A 17,511-nucleotide genomic window follows, 5' to 3' on the forward strand; every position below is an offset into this window, starting at 1 on the left:
CTTCTTGAAACTCTCACTATAAGACATGTTTTCTAATCCTTCAGTCATTCATGTAGCTCTTCTTTGACCCCGCTCCAATTTACCAACATCCTTCTTGATTTGTGGACACCAGAGCTGGAGACAGTATTCCAGCAGCAGTTGCACCAGTGACTTTCTATTCCTACTTGAGATTCCCCTGTTTATGCATCAAAAGATTGCATTAGCTCTTTTGGCCACAACATTGCACTGGGAACTCACGTACAGAAAGAGGAACAGAAGCACACACAGCATGCAAACTGAGATGCAAGCATTACAAAAACTCAGATCTGGCATATGGATCTTGCCGGATCCAACTAATTTTTGGCCTCCATTCAAGTTCCAAACCATCAACAGAGAATAAGTATAGCCACTCCCACTACACCCCAAAATTCCAGATTGTGATGAATTCTGGTGCATAACCCCTGCAATAACCTGACTCTAGCACCTGGGTCCAGATGGATCTTGGCAATTGTTTGCCTCAAACCCCAAGCTGTACAATCTAAATAGATAACAAGTTTAGCTGCTCCTGTTTCAGTGGAGAAATCTGTATGTACTCTGATGGATCCCAGATCAACAGCACTGAAAAAAAAAAAACCTCACATAGCTGGTGGATCCTTCTGGTCCTGCCAATTTTTAACCTCAATCCCTTAATTTGTGTTGTCTTTATATATAAATTCCATGGGCACCAAAAAAACTCGGACCATGCTGCAAACTGAGACAGCAGTACCAATGGGTGAATGTATACGGCACAAAGTCAGCTGGATCCTGCCATTTTTTGGACCCAAGCACATAATTCATCAAAATAGACAACACGTTACCATTCCCGACCTGTCTAGAAAAATCCAGGCTCTGACAAAGCTCCCTGTAAAAACAATGCAAAACCACCTATTTAACAGCTGTCTTGCTGCATTCAGCACCCTTTTGGACATAAACTTCTAAATTCTACGGGGGGGGGGGACAAGTGCAGCTGCTCCTATTCCATCTGGTCCCTGATAACTGGATGGATCCAGCAGGTTCTATGGGATCTGAGTTTTTGCAGTGTTGCTGTGTCCTTGGCCAGTGTTTTGGTTGGTTCGTTTGTTGTTGTTTGTTGTTGCAGTTGGACCTGTCATCCCTTTAGCTATTAGGTTAAACTGTAGGGACAGATGGGGCAACATTTGGCTGGATTCAGGGGTTTGACCTGGGTTTTTCCAGTACCCATTTTGTAGGATCCAGAATGTTTTGCTGCAGTTGGAGCCACATTTGTCTTGACCTGATTTTGTTTTTTTTAAGATTTGGAGCTTCACAGCCAAAACTTGACTGGCTGCAGCTGCAGGCTCTGGGGTTTTAACGTGCCCTTGCTGCCGGTCTGGATTTGCTTGGTCCAGTGAGGACCTTTGTTCTCTGTTCTGATGGTACAATTTGGGGGTAAAAAATCTGGGGGAGGGAGGCAGGTAGCTGAGCTCAGAGGGAGCCAGCTTTTCCCTCTCCAGACAGGGTTTGAGTGGCGCTAAGCAGAGCCCCTTTCCGAGTCTCCTGGCGGGTTGCTGGTGGGGCGGGGTGGCCAGGGCACGTCACTGGGGGCGCGCTCTAGGCCCAGGATAAATGGCTGGGAGCAAAGGGGAAGCAAGCGCTGAGCTCCTGGCACTGGCAGCAGCAGGGAGTAGGAGGGGGCCTTCGAGAGGCCAGAGCGAGCGCGGGAAGGGGACTCCACGTCCAGAGTGGGGGGCAGGGAAAGTGTCTGCGCTGAGGGGCTGGGACTGCTGCACAAACTTCTCGCAGAGTTTGCAGGCGTAGCCTCCACCGCGCCTCAGCTCCTGCTCTGCTGCTCTGGCAATTCCGGCGCGTCTCCCGGCTCTGCGAGGCGGGGAGGAGACGCGGGCGGGCGGCGGCGGCCCGAACTCGGCTGTGGCTGGGTGGCTGCAGCCGGGACCTGGGGGTCCGAAAGGCCGGGAGAGGTAAGGGCTTGGCTCAGCATCGCTTGGGAACGGCTCCGCGCCGTTCAGCCCGGACTCCCGCAACCATCAGCAGCGCCCCAGATGCGAGCCTGCGCGCGGCGCCCCCCGGACCTGCGGTTCTTCCCACGCACGAGTCGAGGACTTCCCGGGGAGACCCAGCTCCCGGCCTGGGCTTTCTGTCCAGTTCTCCTCGCCGTGTAACAAAGGGCCTGAGGAGGGAGGGCAGGGGCCAGGGGAGAGCTCCAGGTCTGACTCGCTGGGAGACTGAACTCTCCGCAGAGTTGTCGCTCCATCGCGCGCTCGCAGGACGCTTGCTGCTGAGCAGCAACTTTGGGGCAGCAGCAGTTGATTTGTCCTTAGAAGCCGGGCGGGCGTGTGGTTGAAATGCAGCCCAGTGAAGCCAGATTGATGTTTTTTTTCCATAGGAACGGGAGCCAAAAAGCCAGACTTTCTCATTCCAGCATCTTTATTTAATGCCTAACAGGTGCGGAAAGTGCAATTTTGCCCCAATAGTATAGTACGATGTATCTTCCCTATTGGAACATTGGATATACTGGGCACCTATGCAGCCTCTGTGCATTTTCTTCAAGATGCCAGATGTTCCTTTCCCCCCTATACCCTCCACTGCTAGGTCCATAACTGGAGTGCTAGGGGATTGGTGTTACAGTGTTCATATATTTTGAGCTGGGATGAGGGAGCTACTGTAGATAGAGCACTGCAGCTTTCCAAACGGTAGTGGGCATCAGAAGAACATTCTTGATTGGAGAACTGCATCTTAAAACCTTCTTTTAAAATAATTCATTTCTGTTCTGCAAGTATAAGAAATAAACCCTGTTTGACTAACAGGTTTTAATAATCTAACTTTTGTTGTTAAGTTTGGAGACTCAAAATGTTTTTAAATCATAAAACAAAAGCTTCTGATCAACATCAGATTTGATAGTTCTGATTTTTTTAAAGCATACTTCACATTCTTTTTGGGGGGTGGTTTTCATTTGGGATTCGCTGCAAGACCCTTTAGTTTGAAAACAGCTATATTTATACACTGGGATAGTCTAAGAGGACCTTATTTAATTTAACCATCTAATTTAGATTGCTTAAAGGGAGACACTATCAGTTGAAGGCAATTTATGAAAAAATTGCTTTTATTTATGCAAACTCTTTTAAGTGTGCTTTACATAACTACCTGAATAATCTTCAATTCATGAGGTCAAAGCCACAGTGTAAAGGATGGGTGTCTGTGTTCTCTGGCATCCCTAAAAACCACACTGGCACACTCCCTTCCCAACTACAGTTTGACTTTTGTTATTTAACAGATTAATTCAGGCTAACACTCTAACCTCAGAATCACTTTACTCTCTCTTATGCCTTTGCAGCCAACAGACCTGGAAGAAAGACTTTGTCCTGGAATTAACCCTGGGGAGTTTTGAGGTCATTCATCATGAAGTGTGTAGCACAGGAATGGCTCAGAGTAACTGCCTTGCTATTCATAGCTCAAACAGTTTCTTCAATGGTTCTTCCCAACGGTACACTATTAGAGGAACTTTTGGAAAAGTACATGGATGAGGATGGTGACTGGTGGATTGCCAAGCAAAGAGGGAAAAGGGCTATCACAGACAGTGATATGCAAAGTATCTTGGATCTTCATAATAAATTACGGAGTCAGGTGTATCCACCAGCTTCCAATATGGAATATATGGTAAGGACAATTTGATGGTGGTGTCTAGAAAGAAATGTTAATGCAGTAGTTGCTGTCATATAAAATAGCATACTTTCAGCCATTGTTTCTTGATGTTTGTCTATTTAAAACATTGTTATAAAAGGATGAAATGCAACACAGTGTCTTCAGGAGCTAAAAGATAAGCAGGGTGCTAAACTGGAAACATTGCATTGCAAAATAACACAGGTTCTTCCTAGTTCCTAAACTGGTATATTTCTATGTTTAATATATTAGTATGTGATAATTTCCCTTAGTTTTTGGCCTTTTTCCCTCTCAATATGTATATGGTATTTGTTGAACCTAAAGCTTTCACATTTATCAACTTCTGTTTGTTTGTTTGTTTTTTTATAGGATAATTTAGGTTTCATTATGACTAGGGCCCTACCAAATTCAGGGTCCATTTTGGTCAATTTTAGGTCATAGGATTTTAAAAATAGTCAATTTCATCGATTCAGATGTTTATATCTGAAATTTCAGGGTTTTGTAATTGTGGGGTCTCGACTCAAAGGGAGGCCATGGAGGGGTGGGGGGTAGTCGCAAGGCCATTGTAGGGTGGGTTGTGGGATTGCCACCCTTATTTCTGCGCTGATGCTGGTAGGGATGCTGCTATCAGAGCTGGGCAGCCAGAGAGCAGTGGCTGCTGTCTGAGTGCGCAGCTCTAAAGCCAGCATCACCGCCAGAAGCAGTGCAGAAGTGAGGGTCACCGGGTATGGGGAGCCGGAGAGCAGTGGCTGCTGTCTGAGTGCGCAGCTCTAAAGCCAGCATCACCGCCAGAAGCAGTGCAGAAGTGAGGGTCACCGGGTATGGGGAGTTGGTTACCATATATTCCATTTTTCCTGGCAGCCTCCTGCCTGGGTCCGCCTGACAGCTGCCCTCATTTGTGCACTGCCTTCAGAACTGGGCTCCCAGCCAGCAGGTGTGGAGCTTCCTGGAGTCTGGGGAGGTTCCCAGAGGTGGGTCTGACCGGGCTTCATGAGTGGCCCATGCATGGGAAAAGGAAGTCCCATCCCTAGTTAACTTGGGCTGGTATTAGCAGCTGGAGCCTGGTGCACGATAGGATTCCCCATCTGGAGCACTCTCAGCCCAGCCCCTGCCCTCCAATAGCCAGATTTTGTGGTCCATGACACGTTTTTCATAGCCAGGAATTTGATAGGCCCCTGTTTATGATCCTGCTAACTTATTAGAGCACATTTGGAATACTAAAATTCTATCCTTGGAACTACTCAAAAGGCCAGTGGCCTGAGAAGAATGGGGCAATTGTATTATTACTCTTACATCTGCAGAAAAAATAAAACTTTTATCACAATGTTCATTTTTTGACTATACAGATATTAAGGAGATTGCATTATTATAGGCAGGACTGATTGCACGCTTTTTATTAAGGTTGTCCAACAGTTTCCATCATAAGATCCTGTTTCAGTTACTTATAATTTAGCCAAACTTGAACTGTTCAGGCTGAAATTTTCCATGCCAGGTATCTGCCACAAGCTAGTGGGTTTTTTTGGTTAATTTCAGCCACAACAGTTCAGCCATATGCAAAAATGAGGCTAGGAAAAAATATGTTTCATTCTTGCTATAAAATTCTGCTGACCATTGAAAAGCATGCTTTCAAACAGAAAATTTAAATTTGTCAAGCAGGCAGTCTTATTGCTAGGGCAGTGCTTTTGTTATCCATGTGAAATCCACCCAAGTTTAAGACAAGTTAGAAGCCTTTGAAAAATCTCAGTTTGCACATGCTCAGTAGAGACTTCTTAGATTTTTAGCAGTTAAAGTTCCTGACAATTCTATTTGTGCTGAACATTCTCCAGCATGGGGCTGAGCAGGCTGCTGTGAGCTGGGTTTGGGCATCTGAATTGAAAGCAGGAAGACAATTTCTTCGGTGCTGTCAATGAGAAAAGGGCTGGGCTCAGGCATGGAGGAAGAAGCTGCCTTATTTGAATGCAGAGGGAGTAATAGGTGGACTTGTGCAGATTGGCGTGAGGTAGATGGGACGAGGAACCGGGAGAGGGATTGAGACTGGGACTAGAGGCTAGTTGGTGGTGGGGCAGGAGGAACTGGGACTTGACAAGACAACTGGGACTCAGAGCTAAAGGGAGACTGACTCACCGGGCAAAGAGATTGGAAGGTGGGAAGGGAAACAGGTGAGGGAAGATACTGGATGAGGAACCTTGGTGGGAGACTGGAACTGGTTGGTCAAATAAACTGTGACAATGAAGTGGTGGGATAGATGTAGGGGGACACTGTGGTTGGGTCAAGAGCCCAAGGAAGGAGTTTGGGACAGGGAGGTATTGAAGATAGGGAATGTGGGTGGGACGCAGCTGGAGATCAGGGTGGGGGAAAGAAACAGATTGGATGAGGAGCCAGGAAATGGGGACCTGAAACTTACTCAACAAAGAGACTTAGGACATGGTGCTAGGGGTGGGACAGACCTAGGACTGGGCAGTCAGGAAGACTGAGACTAGGAAATGGGGGGACACTGGGACTAGGATGGAGAGTCGAGTGCTCAGATTAGGACTTGGTGGGTCAAGAGGCTGGGACTGGGATGAGGAAAATTTGAAGAGTGGAGACTGGGACAAGGAGAATGGGAGTGGGATGTGGTGCCAGGGATGGGGAAGATATAGGAATAGGTCAGGGAGAGGTTGGGAAGGAAGTAATGGAAGAGATTATGCTGGAGTGAAATGGACAAAAGAGTCTGTGCCCGCTAGAACACACTTCCCCCGAAAGCCTGGAATGGTTTCCTGAGTCTTATCTATCCTTTCTCTGCTATCAGCAAATATCTGTGAAACCCACTGTCAAAGCCTCTCATCCTCCTCTAGTGTTGGCCCACATAGAGGGTAACAACTTACTACTGCTATCATTTACTTTGTCAGCTCAAGTGCCAGAGGCACGTGTAGGGGATCTAAAGGTACCAACCCTGCTGATGACCCATATGGTGTTCATATGATGCTACATAGTGGGGTTTCTGATTTTTCAGTTTGCTTTTTTTATAACCTAGAAAATTACAAAAAAAAAACTATGTTAAAAGAAAATAATTAAGGTTGCAAAGTGAAGCAAACACTCAAAAGTTAGGAAATGCTATAATTAAGGTTAATTAATTTCTCCACTTGTAAGGTAACTCCCTTCTCTTCATGTGCCAATATATATTTATGCCGGTATCTGTTATTTTCATTCCATGCATCTGAAGTGGGATTTTTTACCCATGAAAGCTTATGACCAAATAAATCGGTTAGTCTTTAAGGTGCCACCGGACTTCTCGATACTTTTGTGGATGCCAACCCTTATGTGTATGTGTTATGATACAGTCTTTTATTATATGATCAAATACTAATTTTTCTACAGGATCACTGCCTAATTCACTGGCCAGGATGGATTTGCTCTGGGGATTCATAGATTACGAGGCCAGAAGGAACCACTGTGATCATCTAGTTTGACCTCCTGTGTAATGCAAAGGCCATAGGACTTCCCCAAATTTCTATTTGAACTAGAGCATATTTTTCTAGAAAAAACATCTTAATCAGGGGTGTTTAGTGTGGGACACTGTTGTCTGGAGGCATCCCTGCTTTATGTGTTGTCCAAGTTGAAAAGCATGTATTGAAAGAGACAGGAGATTGCAGGAAGAGAATGGATAGTCTCGTGGGTAGGGCAGTTGAATACAGTACTACCCAAGCAAACTGAATTCTGTCCCTGCCCTTTAGACAGGTTTCCTGTATGATTCTGATCAAGGCATTTAAACCAAACTCTCAAAATGTGTTTTCCTCATTTTCTGGGTGCCTGACTTGAGACCACGGGGTCTGATTTGTGGAAGTGTTGAGTACTCACAGTGCAATGGAAGTCCATGGGACCTGTGTTTTGAACAAACATAATTCTATATAATATTAAGTACTCTGAAAAATCAAAGCCTGGGTGTCTCAGCTTGGGCAACCAAAATTAGTGAACACTCCTGAAATTAATCTTTATGTGCCTCAGTTCCCCATCTGTACAATAGAGAAAATACCACCTCTCATCTCTTAGCGGTGTTGTGACAATAAATGCTCAAAATGAGTTAGGCTCCTAACTTCTACTTGGACTTCTCACGTCTGCTGATTTCAGTAAGTTAGATGCCTAACTCCTTTTTGAGCAGTCATCCCTTAAACAGTATAGTGATGAGCAGGGCCATCCCTAGGTGGTGCTGGGCCTGGGAGAACCCCCCATTCCGGCCCAGGCCCCGCCCCCACTCCACCCTTTCCCCCGGTCCCTGCCCGACCTCTTCCTGCTTCACCCCGGCCTGCCTTTTCCTGACCCTGCTCTGCTCCCATTCCACCCCTTCCCCAAGCTGCCACCCCCATCCCGCGTCTTTCTGGCTTCTGTCCCCTCCCCCGAGTTAGCAGAGTGGAGCAGGTTGGGTCTGGGTTGCTTGTTGCTGCTGGCATCAGGCCCCCCGCTAACCACCCCGGCTGCCCTGGACCCCGTGTCCCAAAGTGTGGGGCCCTGGGCAGTTGTCCCAGTGTGTCCTATGGACAGGATGGCTCTGATGCTGAACACCATAGAGAAGCTTGTGAGGAAATTAATAATGCCATCTCCAGAACAGAGTTGAATTGAGTGTGTTAAGTAAAGCATGGGGCTACATACTGAAAAAAAATATGAATACAAAGACTTGAATAGCTGTTCATTATTTGAATTCCATCCATTCTGTGTACTGAATGAGGCCAGGGCACTGTGGAAAAAATCGTATGTAATCATGTAATTAAAGACTGTATTATAGGGCATACACATCTAGTGTTGCACAGACAACCTTAATTCTGGTATTTCATAACTTTTGAGTGCTTGACTTTGCCATTTTAACTTTTTTTGGGGGGGGTGGATAATATGGTAAATAGAGAACTAAATGCTGAGGCAGTCAATGCACATTTTCATGTTCCAAGACACACTTTAGTAATAGAAAAGAGCTATTTATTTATCCCGGTTGCTGGGACTACAAAGCATAGCTGGCCCTTAGTTGAGATGTGCATGGGAGAAAGACTTCTTACACTCTCTGTTCTTTGGCAGTAGCCAATATAAAGATTCAGGAGGCAGACAGAGGGAAAGAATAATATTAATAAATTAATCATGCATGATTTCCTGATGACATTACAATGACTGGATTTTGATTTTTGCCTCAGCCTGTGATGTTGATTTGCAATGACGCAATGTCACTCTGTATGATGATGTTACACTGTAATACCCCTGGGGAATTTTGTGCCACTGCGCAATGCAGAATTCTGCATTAATGTTGGGCTGGGCCTGCAGAATTTTCCCTTCCTCCTCCCCCACCCCCCTTTGGGCTGCAGAGATGTTGACCACCACTAGGGGTCACTGGATCCTGCAGAGCTCAGCTTGCAAATAGAAGACAAGGCCAGGAGGGTGGGAGAGGGAGGAATCTGGAGGGTTCCCAGGATTCCCTGAAGGAAGGATGCAGCGGTGTGCAGGAAACTCTGTGGAAACCCAGGACCCAGCATCAGGCTGTTTCTCCTTCTGGATCCCTGGGCTCTAGGAGGGTAGGGTCTGTGAGTGTCTGGGCCAGGGGGACCCTGCAGCGGGCCTCTGGGGGATAGGGGATGTGAGTGTCTGGCCGCCTGGCTGGGATCTGTTGGGGAAGGGGGAGAGAAGCAGGAACTGGGTTGTCATGGGGGTTCTTTAACTTTCTACTCCTGGGGGAATTTTTATGTGTGTCTATACTATTATTGACATTCGGAAGAGAAATAGTAATAGATATACTCACCAAGATCTGCAACAAGATCTGGCAGACCAGTGAGTGGCCCTCCGTGTGAACACAGTCACTACTCATCACTTTGCTAAAGAAAAGCAACCTGCAATTGTGTCAATTACTGGACCATAAGCTTAATTAGCCATCCCAACAAAGTGATGTTGAAAGTCATATTGAACAGATTGAAGTCACAAGTGGAGAATATCATCGCTGAAGAACAGGCTGGCTTTTGTGCTGAAAGAAGAACAGATTTTCAGCCTTCTGTTCTGTGTGAGAAGTACTTATAACCCCAGGAGGACATCTTCCACATCTTTGACTTCAAGAAGGAATTTGACAGAGTATGGCATGAAGCTCTCTGGGCAACCATGAAGAAGTACAATGTTGGTCGCAAGCTTATTCTTACCATTAAACAACTGTATGCCAAAGTCAGCAGTGCAGTTCTCATCAATGGCACAATAGGAGAGTGGTTTTTCATCACTGTTGGAGTCTGGCAAAGCTGCCTTGTTTTGCCCACACTGTTCAACATCTACTTGGAGCACATAATGACTGATGTCCTAGATGATCACTTATGCATAGTCAGTATTGGAGGGCCGAACAATCTCAAATCTTCACTTCGTTGATGACATTGATGGCCTGACAGGCAGCAAAGATGAACTTGCCAACCTTGTGAAACGATTGGATGAAACCTCTGCAAAATATGGCATGGAAATTAGTACAGAGAAAACAAAGCCGATGACAAATGTACGTGATGGTATCAGCTCACATATCACTGTCAGTGGACAAGAGCTGGAGACAGTGAAACAGTTCAAGTATTTGGGGGCAATCATCACTGACGAAGGATTCAAGGCAGGAATTCAGGAAAGAAATGTGCAAACAACAGCAGCAGTGGCAAAGCTAAAGCCAATTTGGAGGAATAAGAACATCTCCCTGGAATCCAAACTGAAACTGCTGCACACATTGATCATCTCCATTTTTCTGTATGCATGCAGAACTTACGGCAGAACTTGAAGAGAAAATACAGGTAGTAGCGATGAGATATTTTGGTTAAATTCTGGGCATCTCCTACTTCAACCACGTCACTAATGAAGAGGTCTGCAACATCATCGCCCAATGTGCTGGGTCATATGAAGACCTCCTGATGACAGGTTGAAGTGGTCTGACCACGTAACAAGATCATCTGGCCTATCCAAGATCATCCTCCATGGGATAGTACAGGAGAAGAGGAGAAGAAGAGGTAGGCAGAAGAATGAACATAAAAGAGTAGACAGGAGTGGACTTCGTGGAGACTCAAGCACTGACACACAATTGTCAGAGGTGGAGACAATTGGCTGATTGCTCATCAGTGATGGCTCCCCAATGGCCAGTGCGGTTATGGAAGATGATGTGATGATGATGATGATATTGATACAGACATACTTGCTGATAGGTATTTTGAAATAAATTTCCAAAATAATTGAAACGGGTGTGATTTTATATAGTGTTGTTTTGACAAATATAATTTGCAGAATTTTATAAAATTTTAAAATTTTTGGCACAGAGTGCCCCCAGGCGTAACTGTAATTATGATGTGGCTCTTGGAGATTCCACTGGATCTCTTGGTGTTTATGGTTGGCTACTAATTATTTAGACCCTGATTTTATAAAATAAGCTGTCACTTTAAATCCTAGTTTTCTTTTTCGCTATGAACCTTACTTTTCTGTACATGACAGGAAAGATTTTAGTCCAGAAATGTATCAAATCACAGGCTACGGTAAGATCTATATTAGCACTAGCTGTGTATAATTACACTGCATCTTTTTTCAAAGGCACTCTCTTGAACAGTAAGGCAGTTTTTTAACCCACCCTCAAATAGTTATTCACATGAACCCCACCCACAATGTGACATCAATAGAATCAGCCCATCACTTTGGGTTATGAGTGAGTCATAACATGCATTATGAAAATGCTACATACAATGGAAATGTGCATATGTTATGTAAATGTAGGCCCACATTCTGCCTTGCATTGTACAAGTATGCTACTGGGAAAATCATGAATAAGGAGCTTATCCTCTTCTTGTTCCCCACTGCCCCCTTGTGCACCTGTGCAGGAGGAGCAGCTCAAGTCTAACTAGCACTCAAGAGAGCACAAAGAGGCAACAACTCTGCTTTCTGACTGTCCACACCCTTTGAGGAGCTGTGTGTGTTGTGTAATGTGCTCCATTCAGCCTCTAGCTGTTACTCTGGTGTGCGGCATATACTAATCTAAGGTGTTTGCTAATCTGTTTTAAAAACATGCAGATTTTTAAAACTGTGTCATTTCCGATCCTGCACCCTTGATTATGGTGTTGTTTGCACTCTAGATGCTACATTGCTTCAATGGACAACCTATTTACTCTATAGTGAGTGTGGTTGTGTATAATTGTTTGTTTGATGTTTTTAAATATCTTGTTGAAGTTCATAGTGCAGAAGTACATGAGACAGTATGCAGTGTTTGTGGCTATATTCTTCACTTGGCATTTCACCATTCTTGAAAACTATTCATGGCCTTATAGACTCATCTGCCATGAATGTTATCCTTTAAATAATTCAGTAAGTAGCATCAAAAGGACACTTCATCAAATAAACCATGGAAATATTATAAATCAGAAAGGCCAGGTAGCCATATTTACATTTGTACTGTTTGGAAAATACAAGGAACACTTTCTACAAGCTATTTACTCCTGTATTCCTAATAGGTGGTTGGGGAGCTCCGTCTGCTGTCCCTGTCCTCAAACGCTGGCTCCACAGCTCCCATTGGCCTGGAGCCCGCACCCCAGCTCCCTGTCCCAGCCCTGAGCCCCCTCCGACATCCAAACTCCCTCCCAGAGCCAGCACTGCTTGCCACACCCCAACCCCTTGCTCCAGACTTGAGCCCCTTCCCGCACCCAAACTCCCTCTTCTGCACCCTCATTCCCTACCCCAACTCTGAGCCCCCTCCCATACTCAGAACCCCTTGGCCCTAGCCCTGAGACCCATCTTGCACCCCAAACCCCTCATCCAGAGCCCGTACCTCCAGCTGGAGCCCTCACTCCCTCCTGCACCCCAGCCTGGAGCCCCCCCCACACGCCAAACCCCTCGGCCCCATCCCAGAGACCCATCCTGCACCCCAAACCCCTCATCCACAGCCCCACTCCAGAGTCTACACCTCCAGCCGGAGCCCTTCGCACCCAAGCCTGGATCCCCCTCCCACATTCTCAGCTCCAGCCCAGAGCCCCCTCCTGCACCCCAAATTCCTCATCCCAGAGCTTGCACCCCCAGCCGGAGACCCTCACCCCCTCTACCCCCCAACCTCCAGCCCCAGGCCAGTGAAAATGAGTGAGTGAGGGTGAGGGAGAGCAAGTGGAGGTGGGGCTGTGGAGAGAGTTGGGGCGGGGCCTCAGAGAAGGAGCAGGGCAAGGGGTGGGGCAAGGGTGTTTGGTTTTCTGCTACTAGAAAGTTGCCAACTCCAATTCCTAAACAACTGTGTAAGATCACAAAAATAGTTTCCACAAATAAAAGCTTCCAAAGGCATCTTTAACATGAGTTAGCCATGAATTCTGTTTTTGAACTTGCCTCCTCCCATGTATTCCTGCATTTGCCAGAAGTAGGTGTCTTTTCTGGAACAAAAAGAACAGTGTGAATTAAGTATAGTTCACATAAGACCCTCATTCCAATATTGTACTGCTGCATAATTAAATTCCCAAGACTACTGAATTCTATTATAAGTAGTCCCATTAATGCAATTTTGAAAATCTTGGCACTTTGCCATTTACTGAGAGTACTATGTTTTGTATTTACTGTAACAGTTGAAGGTAGGTTTTATTTATTTATTTAATCTTCCTGTGGCCTGATTCTCTCTCTAAATTACCATAAATCTATAATTTAAGATTTTTTAAAATATGTTTTATTTCACAAACCTGGGGAAGGAGATAAAACCAACTACACTTTTTTCTACTTCTATTTTCAGATGTAGCCATATAGCATTGGCAACTATGCATGTGTATGTGAATGCAGCATTTGATCCCGATTTTGTTTGTTTGTCACAGAAAATGAGAAGATAAATAGTTAACATCTACAGAACTATACTCTTTTCTGCCCACAGAGGGTATAAAGAAGTATGCACATTTATTAATAATTTGTATTGTGGTAGTGTCTATTTAGTCCTCTGTGGGTCATGTCATTCTGGTGTCTTTTCATAATGGTAAGTGATTACACTGACCATGCTGACACAGTGCTGTCCCTTTCAAGACTGTGGCTGACCTATGGCTTTCATGGAGCCTCAAGTTTCAGAGCCATGAAGCCTTACCACACCATCTCTTAGGCCTGGTCTACACTACGCGTTTAAACCGAATTTAGCAGCCTTAAACCGATTTAACCCTGCACCCGTCCACACAACGAGGCCCTTTATATCGATATAAAGTGCTCTTTAAACTGATTTTTGTACTCCTCCCCGATGAGAGGAGTAGCACTGAAATCGGTATTGCCATGTTGGATTAGGGTTAGTGTGGCTGCAAATCGACGGTATTGGCCTCCAGGTGGTATCCCACAGTGCACCATTGTGACCGCTCTGGAAAGCAATCTGAACTCGGATGCACTGGCCAGGTAGACAGGAAAAGCCCTGCGAACTTTTGAATTTCATTTCCTGTTTGCCCAGCGTGGAGCTCTGATCAGCACGGGTGGTGATGCAGTCCCAAATCCAAAAAGAGCTCCAGCATGGACCGTACGGGAGATACTGGATCTGATCGCTGTATGGGGAGACAAATCTGTTCTATAAGAGCTCCGTTACAGAAGGCGAAATGACAAAGCATTTGAAAAAATCTCCAGGCTATGATAGACAGAGGCCACAGCACAGTGCTGTGTGACAAGCTAATGGAAAGCCAAAGAATCAAATGGACTCTCATGGAGGGAGGGAGGGGGTACTGAGGACTCCAGCTATCCCACAGTCCATGCTGTCCCAAAAAGCATTTGCATTCTTGGCTGAGCTCCCAATGCCTGAAAGGTCAAAAACATTTTCCTGGGTGTTTCAGGGTATATGTTGTCAATTTACACCCTTCCCCCCCCCCCAAAAGAAAAGGGAAAAAAAAATTTCTCGCCTTTTTTCAATGTCACCCTGTGTCTATTGCAGGCTGCTGGTAGACGGAGTGCTGCAGCGCTGAGCACCAGCATCCCCTTCCTGGTGGCAGACGGTACAATATGACTTCTATCCATCCTCATCATCAGCCCGTGAGTGCTCCTGGCTGGCCTCAGTGAGGTCGGCCAGGGGCTCCTGGGTAAAAATGGGAATGACTCCTGGTCATGCCCGGCAGATGGTACAGAACAGCTGGTAACCATCTTCATCATAGCAACTGGAGGCTGAGCTTCATCAGCCCCCCCTCTTTCATGTCTAAAGAAAAGATTCTGTACTGCCTGGACTATCATAGCAGCAGGAGGCTGGGCTCCTCTCCCCCTCCCCTTTTAATGTCCCGCCTGGACTTCATAGCAGCGGGAGGCTTCCTCCCCATCATTTTATCTCACTAAAAAGTCAGAAAAAAAGTTTCTTATTCCTGCATTCTTTATTACTTCATCACACAAATGGGGGGACACTGCCATGGTAGCCCAGGAGGGTTGGAGGAGGAGGGAAGCAATGGGTGGGGTTGTTGCAGGGGCACCCGCTAGAATGGCATGCCGCTAATCATTTCTGCGGGATCTCTGGGGCTCCGACACGGTGCGGCTGTGCTCTCTGATTCTCTAGTACACTTGCCCCATATTCTAGGCAGGACTGACTCTATTTTTAGACAAAACATAAAGAAGGGAATGACCCGGGGAGTCATTCCCATTTTTGTCCATGTGCCCCCGGCCGAACTCAGCTAGGCCAGCCAGGAGCACCCATGACAGCAGCAGATGGTACAGAACGACTGATAACTGTCATCTCATTGCCAATTTACAATGGCATGGCAGACGGTGCAATAGGGATGGTAACTTTCTCTGCTACTTTGCAAAGGCAAATGAATGCTACTGTGTAGTACTGCAGTACCACGTCTGTCAGCAGCATCCAGTACACATATGGTGACAGTGACAAAAGGCAAAACGGGCTCCATGGTTGCCATGCTATGGCATCTGCCAGGGCAATCCAGAGAAAAAGGGCGCGAAATGATTGACTGCCATTGCTTTCACGGAGGAAGGATTGAGTGACAACATTTACCCAGAATCACCCGCAACACTGTTTTTGCATTGGGATCTCAACCCAGAATTCCAATGGGCAGGGAAGACTGCGGGAACTATGGGATAGCTACGGAATAGCTACCCACAGTGCAATGCTCCAGAAATCGACGCTAGCCTCGGTACATGGATGCACACCGCCGAATTTAATGTGCTTAGTGTGGCCGCGTGCACTCGATTTTATACAATCTGTTTTACAAAACCAGTTTATGTAAAATTGGAATAATCCCGTAGTGTAGACATACCCATAGTTACCATCTGAGGACTGGCCCCTTAGAAGAAGAAAATTCAAAGATGGCCATTTGATATTTTGTGGTTCTTGAAAGTCCCACGTTTGGGGCCAAATGCTTGCTCAAATTTTCTGTTTTTACTTAATCCTTAGGCAAATTCCCCTTGAAGTTAACAATACAGCATGACTCATTGCTACACAAAGCCGTTCTGTGAATGTGATGGTAAGCTGTTATTCAGCTCACCAACCTGTTGGCAGTCCGGGATCATGGCTGAAGACCTTACTCAGACACCGTAAGGTTCTTTTGGGCCAGAGGGTCTATATAAGTCTGGATCTAGTAGCCCCATCCTCCCTATCCATTACTGCCAGCCCCATCTCTGATGAACTATTTATCAGCCCCATTTTACAGCACACTCAGGTTACAGTGTCAGTATGGGTATGTCTACACTACCTACCGGATTGGCGGGCAGCGATCGATCCAGCGGGGATCAATTTATCTTGTCTAGTCTAGACACAATAAATCGATTCCCAAGCACTCTCCCATCCACTCCTGTACTCCAGCGCCACGAGAGGCACAGGCGGAGTCGATGGGAGAGCAGCAGCAGTCGACTCACTGCGGTGAAGACATCACGGTAAGTTGATCTAAGTACATCTTCTTCAGCTACATTTTTCACATAGCTGAAGTTGCGTAACTTAGATTGGTTCTCCCCCACCCACTCGCAGTGTAGACCAGGGCTATGTGTGGTAGAGCCAGTGTAGACCAAGGCTATGTGTGGTAGTGTATTGTGAAGAACTAAAAAGGGTCTTAGAAAGTGTACAGGGACTTTCACTGGCCTTCCACACTTTGGTGAATTTCTCCATTCTGTGTATCAATGCCCATATTTAAATTCCTAGACCTTTCTGAAACATCTCTGGCATGTCTCTGTTTTGTTTGTCATCTTGTCAGTTTTTCCAAAGCTTCACAGGGATACTTGAAAAAACACAATTCCCGTTCCTTTAGAACTGAGAACTATTGTCTGTGGAATCCTTTTAGTGGCTGGAGGGCACTTAAAAAAACAATCTAGCTCCCTTTTGAGAGCGAACTTGTCTGCTTTCTTTCTGGCTTTCCACTTTCCTGCTTCACTTCAAAGCCTGGTGGAAGTGCTTCAGCTTCTTTGCCCAATGCTGAAAGGCTACTGACTCTGCATCAAAGAATACTGTGACGTTGACTTATCCTCTTATTCTATCTGGCATTTTTCAGCAAAGGATTCTGCAGCTTGAAAGTGGCCCAGTGAACAAGTGGGTAAGTCTATGTTATGACTTTGATGTAATGCCAGTAGCAACTAAGTGGCTCCAGGAACAGAAGCTGCAAGTGGGAAAGCAGCAGACTTGTTTATTGTTTCAAATTTTAAAAGAGCTTTACCAAAATAAAAAGAAAAATTACAAAAGTAGGAGGGATGCAATTCATCTGTCATTTCCTTCACCACTGTTAGCAAAATTATTAATTAGCAATAGCAGAACATAGAGCTCAAGCAGTAAAATCTATAGTGAAGACAGAGAGAATTGCTGATTTACACTGAGTAACTCTAACATGTCTGCTTTGAGCAGGGGGTTGGACTAGATGATCTCCTGAGGTCCCTTCCAACCCTAATAATCTGTGATCTGTGATCTGTGATTCTCCATGTTATCTGACTGGGAATCTGATTTAATTT

The 17,511-nt window shown here is 45.7% G+C and overlaps 1 protein-coding gene across 3 annotated transcripts in view; it reads left to right on the top strand.

Moving 5' to 3' along the window:
- Positions 1–1,757: 1,757 nt before the first annotated feature.
- CRISPLD1 (cysteine rich secretory protein LCCL domain containing 1) overlaps positions 1,758–17,511 on the top strand; it is a 58,941-nt gene continuing 43,187 nt past the window's right edge. The window contains exons 1-3 of one of the 3 annotated variants that reach the window (XM_030553296.1): positions 1,943–1,955; positions 2,381–2,439; positions 3,329–3,651. In XM_030553296.1, coding sequence (XP_030409156.1) covers positions 3,394–3,651 — 258 coding nt within the window. In that variant the 5' untranslated portion in view covers positions 1,943–1,955; positions 2,381–2,439; positions 3,329–3,393. Of the gene's footprint in view, positions 1,956–2,380; positions 2,440–3,328; positions 3,652–17,042; positions 17,103–17,511 lie in introns of those variants that run through there. The other 2 variants (XM_030553295.1, XM_030553297.1) reach the window with 2 other exon arrangements.

Source organism: Gopherus evgoodei, chromosome 2 (genome assembly GCF_007399415.2).
Source record: "Gopherus evgoodei ecotype Sinaloan lineage chromosome 2, rGopEvg1_v1.p, whole genome shotgun sequence".
NCBI classification, from domain to species: domain Eukaryota; kingdom Metazoa; phylum Chordata; order Testudines; family Testudinidae; genus Gopherus; species Gopherus evgoodei.